General features: G+C 24.5%; 1 protein-coding gene across 2 annotated transcripts in view; it reads left to right on the forward strand.

Moving 5' to 3' along the window:
* Positions 1 to 17,464, forward strand: part of LOC117179710 (transmembrane 9 superfamily member 2) — a 28,895-nt gene extending 11,431 nt beyond the window's left edge. The window contains exons 8-15 of one of the 2 annotated variants that reach the window (XM_033371747.1): positions 489 to 665; positions 3,125 to 3,281; positions 5,538 to 5,715; positions 9,245 to 9,404; positions 9,571 to 9,722; positions 12,073 to 12,184; positions 12,281 to 12,452; positions 16,344 to 17,464. In XM_033371747.1, coding sequence (XP_033227638.1) covers positions 489 to 665; positions 3,125 to 3,281; positions 5,538 to 5,715; positions 9,245 to 9,404; positions 9,571 to 9,722; positions 12,073 to 12,184; positions 12,281 to 12,452; positions 16,344 to 16,411 — 1,176 coding nt within the window. In that variant the 3' untranslated portion in view covers positions 16,412 to 17,464. The remainder of the gene's footprint in view (positions 1 to 488; positions 666 to 3,124; positions 3,282 to 5,537; positions 5,716 to 9,244; positions 9,405 to 9,570; positions 9,723 to 12,072; positions 12,185 to 12,280; positions 12,453 to 16,343) is intronic. The other variant, XM_033371748.1, reaches the window with a different exon arrangement.
* The last annotated feature ends 804 nt before the right edge of the window (positions 17,465 to 18,268 follow it).

Consider the following 18,268-nt stretch of genomic DNA (forward strand, 5'->3'; position numbering starts at 1 on the left):
TTAAATTCCCTTGAATTCTTTTATATTCATTTAGTAGAACTTTCTGAATTCAAAAAATTATTTCATATTTTAGAATTGCTTACAATTCATTTATATTTTTTTTAGTCACTTTGAATTTTTATTAATTTCATAAAATTCTTTTCGCATTTCCTTTAAATTCCTTTAAATTAACTCCAAATTTACTGAAATCAGTGGCATTTTTTGGATGTAAAAAATTTTCCCAATTCGTTTTTATTCCTTTTAATTTAACTAGAACTTTTTTGAATTCTCCTAAATTCAAATCTTTAACTTTAAATTGGCTTCATTCTATTTATAGAAGATTCTACATTAAAAATGTTACAAAATGTGAATATTGATTTTTAAATATAAATAACCAGGTAGTGAAGAAAAAGTCAGTGAATTTTAAAAATTAAGTCTCGCGGTGATCCTCATTAATGATTCTGTTTTTAAATTTGTCAAGAATATGAATGATATTTCAAATCTTTCAGGAAAACAACACTATCAAATGGTCCTCTAGATGGGACTATATTTTGGAATCAATGCCGCACACAAATATCCAGTGGTTCAGTATTTTGAATTCACTTGTGATCGTTCTATTCCTGTCGGGAATGGTAGCAATGATTATGCTTCGAACTTTACACAAAGACATCGCTCGCTACAATCAGGTAACTATACTTTTTTTTCTATTCCTAGTTGATGGTTTTACCCAGGGTGGCGACTTGACCGGAAGTATTTCGAAGAGGAAATATTTCTGAATTGTAATATAATTTTCTTTTTACATTATTCGTTGGGAATTTACCTTTTTGTTCTTTAAAATTCAACTACTACAATATAATTTCTTTTTAAAAATGTAATTACTTTGTTGAAAATCAATTTTTCAACTAAGAATTTAACTATTCCAGTAGAAAATGTAACTGTTTTGGGTGGAAAATTGACCTCTTTCTGGTTCAAAATTCAACAATTTGGATGTAAATTTTTCTTTTTAAATTAAAAATTAATTTATTTAGTTGAAAAGTCACGTATTTGGTAAAGATCTTTTTTGGTAGAAAACGATTTTTTTCTTTGATAGCTAATCTCCCAGTTTACAAATTCTTCTTTTCGGTTTAAAATGCAAGTATTCCAGTTAAGTATTAATAATTTTAGTTGAAAATTCATCCTGTGGGTTAGAAAAAATGTACTTGGTTGAAAATTAATTTTTTTTTTTGAAGATTCATCATTTTTATTAAAAATTAATTTCATTGGTTGAAAAATGAGCTATTTTAGTGAAAACTTGTTTTTTTACTTGGGTGAAAAGGAATTTTTTACTGAAAATTTGACTATTTTTCTGAAACCCTAATTTTTTGTTTGTCAAGAATTAAATTTTTAACGAAAATTCAACTATTCTAATTTTTGTTGAAATTTGATCATTTTTGGATGGAAATTCAACTATTTGTTTAATAGAGGATATTTCTTATATAAAACTTAAACTTTTTTTATATTCATGTAATTTGTGGAGAATTCGTCTTTTTCGTGTAGAAAATTAATTTCATTGGTTGCAAATTAATCTTTTTGGTTGGTATAAAACAACTATTCCACTTGAAGATTCATAATTTTAGTTAACAATTTATCAATTTGGTTGAAAGTTTATTTTTTCAACTGAAAATTTAACCGTTCCACTTTGAGCTTAACATTGACCTTTTATAGTTCAAAATTTAACAATTTGGATGCAGGTTTATTTTTCTTCATTGAAAAATCATTCGTTTCGTTGAAAATTCACGCATTTTATTTATTTTTTTTTAAAATACTTTTTTGGTAGAAAATGATTTTTTCTTTGAAAGTTATTCTCATTGTTTAAAAATTCTTCTTTTTCCTCAAAAATTGGAGTATTCCAATTAAATATTCATCATTTTAGTTGAAATTTCATCTTTTAGGTTAGAAATAAATTTACTTGGTTAAAAAAGAAACTTTTCTGTTGAAAATTAATTTTCTTTATAAAAGATTCATTACAATTTTAATTACAATTTTTGTCGTTGAAAAATAAGCTGTTTGATTGAAAACTTTTTTTTTCTTATTATGAAAAGGAATTTTTTTTACCGCAAATTTAACTATTTTATTCAAATATTTGTTTCTTTGTTGGTTGAAAATCATTTTTTTCTTAAACCGAAAATTAAAATACTATTCTATTTGAATGTTACATTATTTTAGTTGTAAATTCATTATTTTGTTGAACGCTTTCTGACTGAAAATTTAATTATTCAATTTTTGGTTGAAAAATAATCTTTTTCAGTTGAAAATTCGTCTTTTTTGGTTCGACGTTGATTTTCTCAACTTAAAATTTAATTATTTAAGTTTTGATGGACCATTTATCTTTTTCAGTAAAAATTATTTTATTTGAAAGTTAAACTATTTCAGTTGAAGATACATTGTTTTAGTTGAAAACTCATTTTTTGTTTAAAATTCAATTATTCCAGTTAAGGATTCATCATTTTAGTTTAAAATTCATCATTTAAGATGAAAATTAATTTTTTTACTCATAATGTAACTATTCCCTTTTCTGTTAAAAATCGATTTTTTTCTTGTTCAAAATTCAACTATTTGGATGAAAATTGGTCTCCTTTGAGATTTCAACTATTTTATTAAAATTCATGTATTTTGTTGAAAAATTGTATTTTTTTTTGTAGAAAATTAATCTTTTTGTTTGAAAATTATTCTTATTGTTCAAAAATACATATTTTTGGATAAAAATTCAAGTATTTCAGTTAAATATTTATTATTTTAGTTGAAAATTCATCTGTTTGATTTAGAATTCCACTATTGCAGTTAAAGATTCATAATCATATTTGAAAATTTATGTGTATGTATTTTTATGTATTTTGCAATTATGAATTATGAATGTATTCCTTTTACTTGACCGGGAAAATTGAAAAATTTGACCGGGGAAAACCGGGAAATAACTGGTAATTTGAAATAGTCCGCTGAATCGCCACCCTCTTTACTTTCTTTCATCTATTTACTTGCACTCTGTTATCTTTTTATTTTAAAATTAGTGATTTATATTCATTTTTTGCTTTGCTTTATGACACTGATTGCGTGAGTTGTAGACATTTTGTAGTGACTTTTACACCTTGACGTTGCAACAAAACAGGTATACTTCCAGATAGAGTCAGGAGAAGATGCTCAGGAGGAATTTGGGTGGAAATTGGTCCATGGAGATGTGTTTCGTCCTCCTCGAAAAGGAATGCTTCTTTCCGTATTCCTAGGCTCAGGAATTCAAGTTTTTTTCATGACCCTCGTTACGCTGGGTAATATAATTGTCAAATTATAAAAATTTTCTTTCAATTTCCTCAAACTGCTGAATTTAACTGTTTTTCATTCAAAATCAAAATCTTTTTAAGTTAAAAATTCTACTGATTGACTAAAAGTTCATTTGTTTTGGTAGAGTATTCAGCTATTTTGTTGAAAATGAATTGTTTTTGGTTGAAATATAAAATATGCTTTTCACTGAGAACTCATCTTTTTTGGTGGAAAATTCAACTACTTGTTTGAAAGTTGAAATATTTCGTCAACAATTTAATGTTTTGTTTAAGATTCATTTCTTTGGTTGAAAATTTAACTATTGTGCTGAAAATTTGTTTGTTTTTGTTGTTGAAAATTAATTTTTTTTATTGTTTTGCTTGTCAATTCTGCCAGTTGGTTGCAAGTTTAACTGCTTTTTTTTAATTAACTCTTTTGGATGACGATTGATTTCTGATTGTAAATTTAACTATTTTGTTAAAAATGTCTTTTTTTGTTGTAGAAAATTAATTTTTATAACAGAAAATTCAACTAATTGGTTGAAAGTTCATCTTTTTTTATTGAAAATTCCATGACTTTCTATTAAACACATTAAATATTGAAGAGTCTTCATTTGCAAATATTCAAAATTGAAGAATTTTACATAATTCTTTAGAATTGAAGAATTTTCAATTGTAAATCTTTAAAATTGAATTAATAAAAAGGAAAAACTTTTCTATATAAAAACATTCTATATTTCAATCATTCAAGAATTTTTAATTTTGACTCTTGAAAATTGCAGAAATTTGAATTTTTATTATTTTTTTAAATTAAAGAGTACAATTTTCAAAATTTACAATGAAAAATCCTGCGATTTTGATGATTTTGTGTTACAAATTTTGTCGATTTTGAAGATTTAGATTTGAAAAATTTACTTTTAGTCTTCAAAATAATCCAAATTTCAGAATTTTTTATTCATCTTTAAATTTTGCAGATTTCAGTTGTAACTCTCTAAAATTTTATAACTTTGAATAGTAAATCTTTATAATTGAAGATTTTTTCGTTTCGGCAATTTAAAACGAAAATGATGTAAGTTTTGGGTTTTACAATTAAGAATTTTTTAATTTTTATGATTTATATTCGAAATCTCTTCATTTTAGGAGATTTATATATTTTAAACTCTTGAAATTTGATCTTCAAAATCATCAAAATATACGAATTTTATTCAAACACATTTAAAATTAAAGAGTTTTAAATTGTAAATATTTAAAATTGAAGAATTTTAAATTGCAGATCATTAAAATTGAAAATTGGACTTCTGATCTTTAAAATCATCACAAGTTCAGAATTTTTATTTATACATCTTAAAAATTCAAAAGTTTTAAGTTGTAAATATCTCAAAATTGGAGAATTTGAAATTGCAAATCATTAAAATTTAAAAATTTTCCGTCGTAGCTCTTCAAAATTTAACTACTCGAAGAAAATGATCCGAATTACATGTATTTAAAATATAAATCTTGAGAGTTGAATACTTTCTAATTATATATTTTCAAAATTCATGAATTTTCAATTATAACTCTTAAAAATTGAGAAATTTGGATCGTAACTTTGTTTTTAATTGAAGAGATTTAATTTTTTAAATTTAATTCGAAAAATCTGTAACTTTTATCATTTACATTGGATATTTCTTAAATTTAGGAGATTTATAATTGAAACTTTGACTTAACATTTTCAAAATCATAAAAATTAAAAAATTTTAATTTATTTATCTTTAAAGTTCAAGACTTGACATTATAAATCTTTAAAATTGAATTTGAAATTGCAAATCGTTAGAACTGAAAAATTTTCAATTGTATCTCTTCAAAATTTGAATTTTTCCAACAAAATGATCCACACGAGAAATTTAATTAATTTGGAAGATTTAGGATTGAAAAGTTGACTTTTGATTGCCAAAATCATTAAAATTTTAGAATTTGTATGATACATATTTGAAACTTAAGAGTTTATAATTGTAACATTTAAAAATTTTAGATCTTTAAAATTGAAGTGTTTAATTTTTACAATTTACAATTAAAAATCATGCAAGGCTCAAGTTTTATGATTAAAATATTCTGTAAATTTGATGTCTCACATTCTTAATTTCTTCAAATTGGAAGATTTCTAAATAAAAATTCGACTTTAGATCTTCAAAATCATCCAACTTTAAGAAATTTTATTCATTTATTTTTTCCTTAAATTTCCTAAACTACTGTTACGGATTGCAAGATTTATTGACATCTTTACAGCCTTTGCTTGTCTCGGATTTCTCTCTCCTGCAAATAGAGGGGCTTTGATGACCTGTGCAATGGTGTTGTTTGTTTGCTTGGGAACTACCGCTGGTTACATTTCTGCTAGAATGTACAAAAGTTTTGGCGGTGAAAAGTGGAAGTCAAATGTTCTCCTTACTGCAATGCTTAGTCCAGGGTATGTACATGAAAATATTTTTAAAAATATATATATTTTTCATTGAAATTTAAATATTTCTTGTTAAAAATTGTATCATTCGTTCTTTTAAAAAAAATATGTACCTGGACATTTAAACTGATTTAAACATTCCATTTTTATTTTTAAATTTGTAGATTTTGTTGGAAATTCGTCTTTTATAGCAGAAAATTAATCTTCTTGTTTAAAGTTAAACTACTTGGTTAAAATTTGAACTAAATTTAAAAAAAAATAATAATTTTATTAGTGAAGATTCGTCTGAGTGAAATTTTAACTATTTTTTTTGTACATTTGTTTGTGGTTGGAAATTAATTTTTTCAACTGAAAATTGAATTATTCCATTTTTGGTTGAAAATTCGACTCTAAAAGTCAACTCTTTTGTTGAAAATTCTCTTTTTTGTCGTAAAAATTCGAGAATATGTTTGACATTTTTTTCTATCTTGACTGAAAATTATTTTTTGTTTAAAAATGCAACTGGCAATTTATAATAATAATAATGTTAATAATTCTAATTTTTGATTCAAAAATGTATCTCTTTGGGTAGAATTCCCATAGTTTTTTATTGATAATGCAACTGTTGATTTGGTTGAGGATTCGACTATTTTGTTAAAAATTCGTCTTTTTTTGTTTGATTTAAGATTATGATTTTTAGAAATTGAAATATCAATTCTAACTGTTATTGTTTTGAGAGTGTGCTTAATTTTTTTAAATTGTCATGTAATTAAATAACAATGATTCTTCATTTGTAAAAGTAGCTTTATATTAATAAGGGTGGTCGCTGGACCGGGAAATGACCGGGAATTTTTTGAGACCGGGAAAAAAAGGAAATGACAGTGAATTTTTTTTTGACTGGGAATTTTACAAATTTGAAGAAGAAAAATCTGTCCACGTTCGATTTCAACAGTTTTTAAATAATTAGTACGATTTTTATGTTTGTCAATTATGCTATTATTTAGCTTACAATGCGTAATTCAAAATTTATTTACTTTAAAAATTTTCCATTTATCATTTTTATTTTTAAGCCTACATTTTGAATTTAAAGAATTTTTTAATGTTATCTTAAAGACTCGAACAAATAAAAAATAAAAGCCTTTGATGTTGAAAATTTTGGATAAAACACATTTTTATTTAATAAATAAATAATTTTTTATTTAATCTGTCTGTACTTTAAGTAATAAAAAATGAACAAAAACTATTTGACATACAGATTTTAAATCAGTTCAAAATTTAATAATTTTCAGATTTTCACATTAAAACTTAAGGGGTAACATCTATGTAAAAATGTCAAAAAATCGATTTTTTTTAAAAGCTAAATTGGTACGTAATTATGTCAAAAACAATGTCCAGAAACGATTTCTCAAACAAAAATTTTCACAGAGTTCCAGCTGTCGAGAGCATGCCCCCCCCCCCCCAGCATGCGGTCAGGCAATTTTTAAACTTTAAACGCGTTTTTTTCGAAACCGCTTTTTTTTCAATCGGCCACCACGATTACTCCGTAAGTTTTTATCCAATCAATTTGAAATTTTGACAGAATCTTTAAAACATTATTATCCAACGTCTCACGTACGATTTTTTCTATAATATAAAATTTTTTTTTATAAAAGTTTTTCGGCGATTTTTTGTTTTAAAATTTTTTTTGTTCAAAAATGCATGATTTTGAGAAAAATTTAGATTTTTGAAAAGTGTTACGTGAAACATTAGCTTTCCATTCCACATTTAAGAAAAAATTAATTTCTTTGTCTCAGACAAATATTGGCGACAAAAACTTGGTGGCCGTGGAGGTCTTTGAAAAAAAGTAGCTGTACTCTGGGTCCGCTAAAGGGATCATTTTGTTTTTGAATAATCCTAAAAAATTAATTTATGTTCCCTATAGTATGTGTAATAAACTTGTCTTCTTGGATTTTGATTGGAATATTATATCTCTTTAAAAATAAATCTTAAAAATGACCTTCAAATATAGCCCCCTACATAGATGTTACCCCTTAAACGGTTTCTATTTAAAAGTCTGAGTCATTAAACAAATGTGAACGTGTGACTGAAAGTTTATAAACTATTTTCAACTTAAAAATAACTTCATAATAATATATTCTTAATTAAATCATTTTATTACATTTAAAATATTGTTTCAGTCTAAAATATTCCATTTTTAACCCATTCAATTTGAAATTTTTAATTAAAAAAAAAATTAATTATTGAATATTTAGCAATATTTGAATTTTTATTTAAGACAAGTAAATTGAAACCAAATATTTAAAAGTAAAGAATCTTTAACTGAATCGTTTGACATAGAAAGCCTGGAATCGTTAAAATTTCGAAGAGCCTTTAAACTTTGAACGTTACAATTTTAATTGTATTTGAAAAATGTAATTTTCCTATGAATCTTAAGAAAATGTTTTTATTCTTTTGAAGCCTTTTACAATTCTTGAAAACAATATAATTTTTGTGTTTAAAATCTGCGAATATCTACATTTTGTTTTATATTGGGCTATCATTTCAAGTTTTACATATCTCTTAAAATTACTCAAATTTCGCCTACAAATAATAAATGTTTAATTGTTATTTATACATCCAAATTGTGAAGAAATGTTCTAGAATGTGCAGGATTTTCTAAAAAATTGTAGAAAAAAATCAATTAATTTTGACAGATATTTAGAAATTCTGAAAAATTTCCAAAATAATTTAAATTTAAAACAACTTTAGATTTCTCAAGATTTTTAAATAAAATTTTAAAGCTTTCCAAGAATGTTTAAACTATTTAAAAAGAAAACAATTTAATTTCTAATTTAAGAAGTTTTCAGTTAAAATTTTTCAATTTTTCAATATTTAATATTTGTAGCCAAAAATTCCTTAAAATTATATATTTTGAAAATTTTAAAGTTCATTTATTGATTTTTTAATTTAGTGGAAAATTTTTGAACTTTAGTTTTCCATTTTTTTAATTTCATTGACCGTGAAAAATGGTTGCGAACTGAGAAAAAACGGGGAAATGACCGAAAATTTATTTCGTCGATTAAAACGGCCACCCTGATTACTGTATTGAAATATTTGTTCGAAAATTCTTTTTTTTTTTTATCAATTTTTTGTACAAATTTATCGATTTTAGTTAAAAATTCGTTGTTTTCAGTTAAATTCCATCGCTTTTGATCGTTTTCCATCGCTTTTGATCGTTTTTGTTGCAAATAAAAATTAATTTGTTGTTTATATTTGTCATCGATAATTCATCTTTTCTTTTAAAACACAAACGCCATCTTCCTTGATGAAAAATGAACTTTTTATCTTGAAAATTCAACCTTTTTGGTAAAAATTCAATTTTTTATTGAAAATGATACTGTTTCTGGTTGAAATGTATTCTTTTTAGTTTTCAAAACATTAATTTTAGTTCAAAAGATTTATTTTCCCATTATTGCTTTATTTTTTCAAAAATTCACCTTATTTTCCCAGTTTTTAGATCATTTTGTGCTGTGAGATCTGAGTATATTTAATTTATCAAATATTTTTGTGAATATTTTAGGGTTGTCTTTAGTTTATTCTTCGTGATGAACCTCATATTCTGGGCGAAAGGAAGTTCGGCTGCTGTTCCCTTCAGCACACTTGTAGCTCTCTTAGCGCTCTGGTTCGGAATTTCGGTTCCATTGACGTTTATCGGAGCCTACTTTGGATTCAGAAAACGGGTATGTAACAACGAAATTTATTTTTAAATGCTATATCAAATAAAATGACATTTGAATGTAAAATTTATATAATTTTCTTAATGCCATTTTGTTGTCCAAAAATTACAACCTTTTTCACATTTTTAAGTTTCTAATCTCTCTGAATTGAACAAAATAAATTGTTTAGCCGCTAGAACATCCGGTAAGGACGAATCAAATCCCCAGACAAATTCCTGAACAGAGCTTCTACACGCAAGCAATACCAGGAGTTGTAATGGGAGGCGTGTTGCCCTTTGGATGTATTTTCATTCAATTATTCTTTATTCTCAATTCTCTTTGGTACGTATGACACTCAATAACCAGTAATTGTAATTTTTATTAATAGAACCCAATAAGAAAACACAACTTTTTTTCGTTAAAGATAATAATTTTTTAATTAAAAAGACTATGATTATATTTTTGGTTCAGAAATCATATCTTTTGGTTAAAATTTCTACTATTTAGATTGAAAATTCATCCGTTGGTAGAAAAATAATCCTTTGTGTTTGAAAGTTAAGTCTTTTTGGTTGAAAAGTTTGCTATTATAGTTTTTTTATATTTTCGTCTCTTTTGGTTATAATTTTTACTATTTGGTTGAAAATTAAACTTTTTTGTCATCAAAATTATCTTTTTTCTTGAAAATTCTACTGTTTTGTTGAATATTTGTTATTTTGAATAGAAAAGTTGCCTTTTCTGGATTGAAAATTCATCTGTTAGCAGAAAAATAATCCTTTGTGATTGAAAGTTAAGTCTTTTGGTTTGAAAAGTTTGCTATTATATTTTTGGTTCAGAATTCATCTCTTTGGGTGAAAGTTCTACTATTTGGTTGGAAATTCGACTACTATTTTCTCAAAAATAAAACGGTTTTGTTGAATATTCATTATTTTTTATAGAAAACTGTTCCCTTTGGATTGAAACTTCAACTTTTGTTTGAAAACATATTGTATGTGATAGATTGTTTTTTATTAAATTAAAAAGTATACTATTATATTAATTTTTAGTTCAGAATTCGTCTCCTTTTGATGATAAATTCAAGAATTTTGTTCAAAATTCATATATTTTGGTTGAAAATTCAACTATTTTGTCAACAAAATGATCTTTTTTGGTCGAAAATTCGACTACTTTTTTTAATATTCGTTCTTTTGAATATAAAATTCGTACTTTTGGATTGAAAATTCATCTTGTTTTGGTTAAAAGTTAAATCTATTTAATAGAAAAGTCTATTATTTGGTTGAAAGTTAAAGTATTTTTTCAAAAAAATTATCTTTTTTTTATCAAAAATTAAACTGTTTTGTTGAATATTCGTTATTTTGAATAAAAAATTTGTCCTTTTGGATTGATAATGCAAATTTTGTTTGAAAAGATACCATTTTTAGCTGAAAGTTAGTTTTTTTAAATTAAAAAAGTATACTGCATATTATATTTGAAGTTCATAATTCGTCTCTTTTGGTGGGAAATTTAACTATTTTGTTGCGAAGTAATTTTTTGGTTCGAAATTTAACTAGTTGTTTAAAAGTTGAACTAATTTGAAAATTTTTGGTGGAAGATTCATCTCGTGTAGAAAAATGAACTATTTTGTCAAAAAATCGTCTTTTTTTGCTCGATAATTCAACTGTTTTGTTGAACATTCGTTATTTTTAATAGAAATTTCTTACTTTTGGATTGAAAATTCCATCTGTTGGTTAAAATTTCCACTATTTGGTTGAAAATTCAACTATTTTGTCAAAGTCATCTTTTTTTTATCGAAAATTCAACTGTTTTGTTGAATATTCGTTATTTTAGATAGGAAATTTGTCCTTTTGGATCGATAATTCATTTTTTTTATTTGAAAAGATCTTTTTTTTTATTTTAAAGTTAATTCTTTTTAGTGAAAAAGTTTACTTTTATATTTTTAGTTCAGAATTCATCTCTTTTTCGTGAAAATTCAAATATTTGGTTAAAAAGTCATCTTTTTTGTTGGAAATTCAACTGTTTCATGAAAATTGAACTATTTTGTTGAAAATTAACTGTTTTCTTGAAAATACACTTGTTTTTTTTTAATTCGCATGTTTGGTTTGAAAGTTTCACAATTTAGTTCACACAAATATTCAGTACTAAAAAATCTTTCTTTGTTGCAAATTTATTTATTTATTTTTTAATTTTATCTTTGTTTTTTTATTTATTACTGTTTGATTAAAAATTTGTCTTTTTTTAGAAAATACATATTTATTGGTGTTGAAAACTCAACTACATGATAGAATTTTTTTTGCTTAAAATTTGAACAGTTTGGTATAAAATTCAACTATTCGGCTGAACATTTAAGTTTTTGGTTAAAAATTAACTTTTTATTGAAAATTTAATTGTTTAGTACAAAAAAATATACTTTTTGACTATAAAATATAAACTGTTTTGAAAAATGCGTCTTTTTGTCTTTAAAATTCAAGAATTTGATTGAATTTTGTTTTCTTGGTTGAAAATTCGTCTAATTAGTTCCAAATTAATGTTTGTAGGTTGAAAATTCAACTGTTTGATGAAAAAGTCAACTAAAAAAAAAAATTATTCCCCTATTTTCATTAAAAAAGCCCTATTTCCCCTGCTTTAAGAGCATTTTGAAAGCTCTATCGGCACATTGTTTTTGTTTGCCAATATTCCTATTTAAAAATTTTTTCAGGTCGAGTCAAATGTACTACATGTTCGGCTTTCTTTTTCTGGTATTTTTAATTCTAATCATCACCTGTTCGGAAACGACGATCCTTCTTTGTTACTTCCACCTTTGTGCAGAAGTAAGTAAATTCGATCTTTTCTTATTTAATAGTTTAATATCATTAGTTATTTAAAAAATATAAAAATAATGCTTGAAATTTTTTTTTCTTCTACAGGATTATCACTGGTGGTGGCGCAGTTTTCTTACATCTGGATTCACAGCCTTTTATCTCCTAATTTACTGCATTCATTACTTTATGACTAAACTAAACATTGAAGATGCGACGTCAACTTTCCTCTATTTTGGATACACGCTCATCATCGTTTTCTTATTCTTCCTACTGACGGGTAAGATGACTAAACTTGTGTGGATGAATTTTGAAATTTGTGAGATTTCGAGTGATTTGGAAATGATCGGGAATTTTTTGGGAGCGGAGAATACCAGCAAGTGGCAATGAATTTATGTTTTGACCGAGAATTTTACAAATTTTGAGAAGAAAAATCTGTCAATGTTCGATTTTAACAGTTTTCAAAAATAATTAATCGAATTTTTATCCTTTTTAATTGTAATATCATTCAGTTTACAATGCTTAATATGAAAATCTTTTACTTCAACAATTTTCCGTTTTAGATTCTTATTTTTAAGCGTACATTTTTCATTTAAACAATTTCAAAATGCAGTCTTCAGACTTAAACCAGTATGACAAATGAATGGTTTTTTAAAAGGATCTATATTTTAATATTAAAATGTGAAATATACTTGAATTAAAAAACAATTCTCAATCCGTTCAAAATTTAAAAATGTCCAGTTTTTAACGTGAAAACTTAAGCTGTTTTAGTTTGAAAGTCTTAGTCATGAAAAAAATGTTAACGGCTTATTAAGTTTAAAATATTGTTTCAGTCTAAAATGTTTCATTTTTACCCCATTCAATTTGGAATTTTTCAATTATGAAAAAGAATAACTGTTTAATATTTAGCAATATTTTACTGTTCATTTAAGACGAGTAAATTGAAACTAAATATTTAGAAGTAAACAATTTTGAAATTTTTTTCTACAAATAATAAGCAGAATTTTATAAAAATTGTACGAAATATTCGATTGTTTTTCTAAGATATTTAGAAGTTCTGAAAAGACTTTAAAAATAATTTTAAATTTGAAAAAATTTAAAACGACCTCTAAATTTCTGGAGATTCTGAGACAAAATTTTGAAGCATTTCAATGATATTTAAACTATTTACAATTTAAATACTTTAACTTCCAATTTAAGAAGTTTCAAGTTTAAAAATTAAATTTTTAATGTCTAGCTTAAAATTGCTTGAAATGAATATAATTTTGACAATTTTAAAGTTCTTTGATTAATTGTTTAATTTAGAACAGAAAAAATTATAATGTAGATTTATATTTTTGGAACTGAGTTTGAATCTTTGAACTCTGTAATATATAAAACTTAAAAATTCTGAATTTTGCTGTTTATCTGAATTTCATTTAAAATCATTCAATTAAAAAAGTGTTAGTACCTAACTTTCATTCTATACGTGTAAATTATTCAGCATTTAAATGTAATATAATTTAATTTAAAAACTTTTAAACTTCAATTTTAAGTAATTAAAAATTCAAGAGTTCCACTTTGAGTGTTTAATTTGTATTTTATTTTTTATTACTTGAAATGGAAAAATGTTTAGCATTAGAGTTCAAACTTTTTAATTTAATTGACCGTGACAAATGTTTGCGAACTAGGAAAACACGGAAAATGACCGGGAGTTTTTTTCTTCGATTAAGAAAAAAGTAAATTGTATTTTTACAAGTTTAAATTATATAAATTATTAATCATTAAAATGGCCACCCTGGATCTGAAAGTATTTCAACAGATTTCAAAAGATTTTAAGAGGTTTCAAACGATTCAATATCGTGTGCACGAATTTTAGAAGATTTTAGAAGTTTAAACTGAATTTCTAACTCTGGATGATTTTAAAGGATCTATTTAAGTTGAATATTAATTATTTTTAGTTAAAAAGTTTACTATTATATTTTTAGTTTAGAACTCATCTCTTTTTGTAAAAAATTTAACTATTTTCTCGTCGTATTTTTAACAAAATACTTGAATACAGTAATATAAAGCTACTTTTACAAATTAAGAATCATTTTTATTTAATTTGAAATTGCAATTTTAAAAAATATACCACGATGACCGAATTAATCGACGAAAAAATTCCCGGTCATTTCCCGTTTTTTATCTTTTCAAATTGAAGTTCAAAAGTTATTAAATTCAAAAATGTTGTATTCAAACGCTCAATAGTTTACACGTATATAATGGAAGCTACTAACACTTTTCAACTGAACGATTTTTTAACGTTTATAACTTGTAGAGCTCAAAGGTTTAGATTCAGTTCCAAAAATATAAATCCACGTTATAATTTACAATGCTTTAAATTGAAGAATCAATCAGTGAATCAAAAAATTTTCAAAATCGTATCATTATAAGCAATTTTAAGCTGGAAACATAAAAAATTGAACGATATATTTTTTTTTATAAACTAAATACGTCTTAAATTACAAGATAAATTATTTTTATTTCAAATAGTTTTAAAATTCTTAAAATGCTTCAAGATTTTGTATCAAAATATTGAAAAGTCATGTTATTTTACATTTTTCCAATCTTATATTATTTTTGAAATTTTTTCAGAACTTCTAAACATTTTTTAAAATTATTCGATTTTTGCGACTTTTTTTAAACCCTGCAAAACTAAAAAAAAATTCTTAAAATCTTCCACATTTATTTTTGAAAATTAGGCCGAAATTTCGGTATGAATAGTAGGATTTTGTCGACACATTTTAATATTTCGTTTCAATTATTCGTAATCATTTCCAATTTTTAATTAATTCCAAATCTTTTCGAAATTTCAAAATATCTCTTCAACTCAAATTTTTTCTAAAAATAATAGGTGTTCAATTGTTACTTATACATAAAAATTTCAAGAATTTGACTTACAAATTAAGATTTTTTAATAGAATAATTAAAATTGTAACATTCAAAGCTTAGTTTTTTAAAATTTTGAATATTTGATTTATAATTGCTGATTTTAAATTAATAGTCAGATATTTCGAAATATTAATTGCTCTTTTTTTTAATTAAAAAAATTCAAATTGGTTTGAAAATGGATTATTTTACACCGAAACAACATTTGAAATATAATAAAAGCCTTTAATTATGAATATATTATTTTGAAGTTATTTAAAAATTGAAAATGGTTGATAAAGTTTTAATCAGTTTAATTTTTAACGTTAAAATCTGGAAATTCTTAACTTTTGAACTGATTCCGAATCGTCTTTTAAAATCAATCATTATTCAATTTTTAATACTTACAGTACAGTTAAATTTTGAAGATCATTAATTGATTTATATTCACAGCTGATCAACTAAAAATTTTTTTTTATTAAAAATATTCTATTTCAAACGCTTCTAATTTTGTATTGTTTAAGTCTTTAAATCGTCATTTTAAAATTCTTTAAAGTAAAATGTACTTTATGAAGTGTAATTTTTAAAGTAAAAGATTGAAAATTTTCAAATGACAAATTCTAAACTAAATAAATAATTGAAAATCATAACGATTTAACCAATTCTTTAAGAAACGGTTGAAATCAAACTTGTACAGATTTTCTTTTTCTAAAAATTTGTACAATTCCCAATGTAAAAAATAAATTCACTGTCATTTCCCGGTTTCCCGGTCCAGCTGTCACCCTGAGTTAAGCATGCTTTAAAAAAAAAATCCCTGACATTTGCAGGATTTTTCAGGTATATAATAATTCCCTGCCAATTCCAGATATTTCAGGTAGGGTAAGGTTAATAATTTATTATAATAATTATTAAAAATTGAATAATAATTTATTTTACAAGACGATTCGGAATCAGTTCAAAAGTTAAGAACTTCCAGATTTTAAGGTTAAAAATTAAACTGATTGAAACTTTATCAACCATTTTCAATTTTTAAATAACTTCAAAATAATATATTCATAATTAAAGGCTTTCATTATATTTCAATTATTGTTTCAGTGTAAAATAATCCATTTTCAAACTATTAAATTTAAATTTTCTTAATTAAAAAAAAAGAACAATGAATATTTCGAAATATCTGACTATTAATTTAAAATCAGTAATTATAAATTAATATTAATGGACGCTCCCTAATGAAATTTCGAAATTAAAACAAATAAATGAATATCCAATACCTATGTTTTAGGATCAATCGGATTCTTTGCGTGTTTCTGGTTCGTGAGGAAGATCTACAGTGTGGTGAAGGTCGACTAAGAGAAGATTATCAAACGAAAGTGAAAGTAACGGAACTAAATGTGCACTCATTTTTGAGAAATACTTGGATTTTGAATTGGCTGGTGTTCAGAACATGAGAACATTTCGTGTTCTTTGAAAGACTTTTTCGGATCAAAGAAAAGGCTCAATTACAAAAGAATTTTCACTTTGACAATTTATTAACTAGGATTATATCAAGTTTATACCATACATAAAATGCGTGGCACCAAACTTCAGAGTATTATTACAATTTTTTCTTATTGATATTTCATTTATTTGTTAGTTAAAGGCATATTACTGTTCTGACTTTTACGGACTATCCTTGTGCAATTTCTTCCTCTTTTTCTCTTCTGATTATATGTTTAACACTACTGCTTTTGGCTTTCATTCAAGTGCCTCTAATTTTCAAGTTTTAGAGAATGCTTATTAATTTTCATTTAAATGTTGATGACGATAGATACCAGAGTTGCTAGATTTGACCGCAAACTCCTGATTTTGGATGCTGTGGATTGTTTTGTCGAGTGCTGTGTGATTGTATTGATGTAAATAAAGGATGAAATACGAAACAGATGGTATTTTGGTGTAGGAACTTTTCGTGTATCATAGCACTCGTGTTTAAAGTCGTTCTTTTTATTGTATTTGCGACGTTTTCTTGATCCGAAAACGACTTGAGCTCAGTCATATTTCGGTGCGTCTAAGCCCTAGACATGCACGTGGCAAGGAATTAAACAAATTAAAATCTAAAAGAGAATGAAAAATATTTGTTAGTCAGCAGCAATATTTAAAAGAATATCCAAAGGCCTCGGAGGTTTTTTTTGTTTGAGAGCGAAATTGCAGCATTTAAAATGTCATGGGAACCAAGCATCGAAGATATAATATTAAATTGTACCAGTGACTTATTACTCTGAATGTGTGTGTTTTTTTCAACAATCAGCATACAGAGAGAGAGAGAGAGATAGATGGTCGAATTAAATTATAAGAAAAAAATTGACCTGTACACACACTGTAATTTTTCGATTTTGTAAAATAAAGCGAATGCGATATTAGCAGTAATGAGTTAGTATTAATCAAATCGAAAAAATTATCTTCGGAGTGTTAAGTGTTTTTTTTTTAATAGTTTCATATTTCACCCTCGCGCTTCGGAGTTGAAATTTCAAATTTTGACCAATCTTTTTTTGGCCAAAAATGTATAATTGACAATTGAAGAATTTGAAATTGCAAATCAATAAAATTGAATAGAATTTAATTTTAAATCTTTGTGATTTATTAAATATTAAAGACTCTTCAATTGCAAATATTAAAAAATGAATATTTTTACATTAAAAATCGTTAAATTTAAGAATTTTTTATTGTAAATCTTCAAAATTAAACTATTCTACAAAAAACTTTCAAAATTACATACCTTTAAAATATAAATCTTTAAAATTGAATAACTTGCAATTTTATATATTAAAAATTCATGAATTTTCAACTGTATCTTTTCAAAATTGTAGAACTTTGAATTGTAAATCTTTAAAAACATCAGGAGTTTTAGACTTTAAAAATTTGCATTAAAAAAGTCTGGAAGTTATAGGCTTTTTTTCAAGGAAAAATTCAGCGCTTTTGTTAGTTTACATTCGAAATTTCTTCAATTTGGAAGATTTGGAATTGATATTACTTAACTTTTGATTTCCAAAATCATCAAAACTTAAGAATAAAAAAACGTCTTTAAAATTGAAGAATATTCAATTGTTACTTTTCAAAATTGTAGACATTTTAATTACAATTAATTATTATACAAGTTTTAAACTTTGCAAATTAGAATTCTGTAATTTTTATCATTTACTTTTGAAATTTCTCTTAATTTATAAGATTTAC

Source organism: Belonocnema kinseyi, chromosome 9, assembly GCF_010883055.1.
Source record: "Belonocnema kinseyi isolate 2016_QV_RU_SX_M_011 chromosome 9, B_treatae_v1, whole genome shotgun sequence".
NCBI classification, from domain to species: Eukaryota; Metazoa; Arthropoda; class Insecta; order Hymenoptera; family Cynipidae; genus Belonocnema; species Belonocnema kinseyi.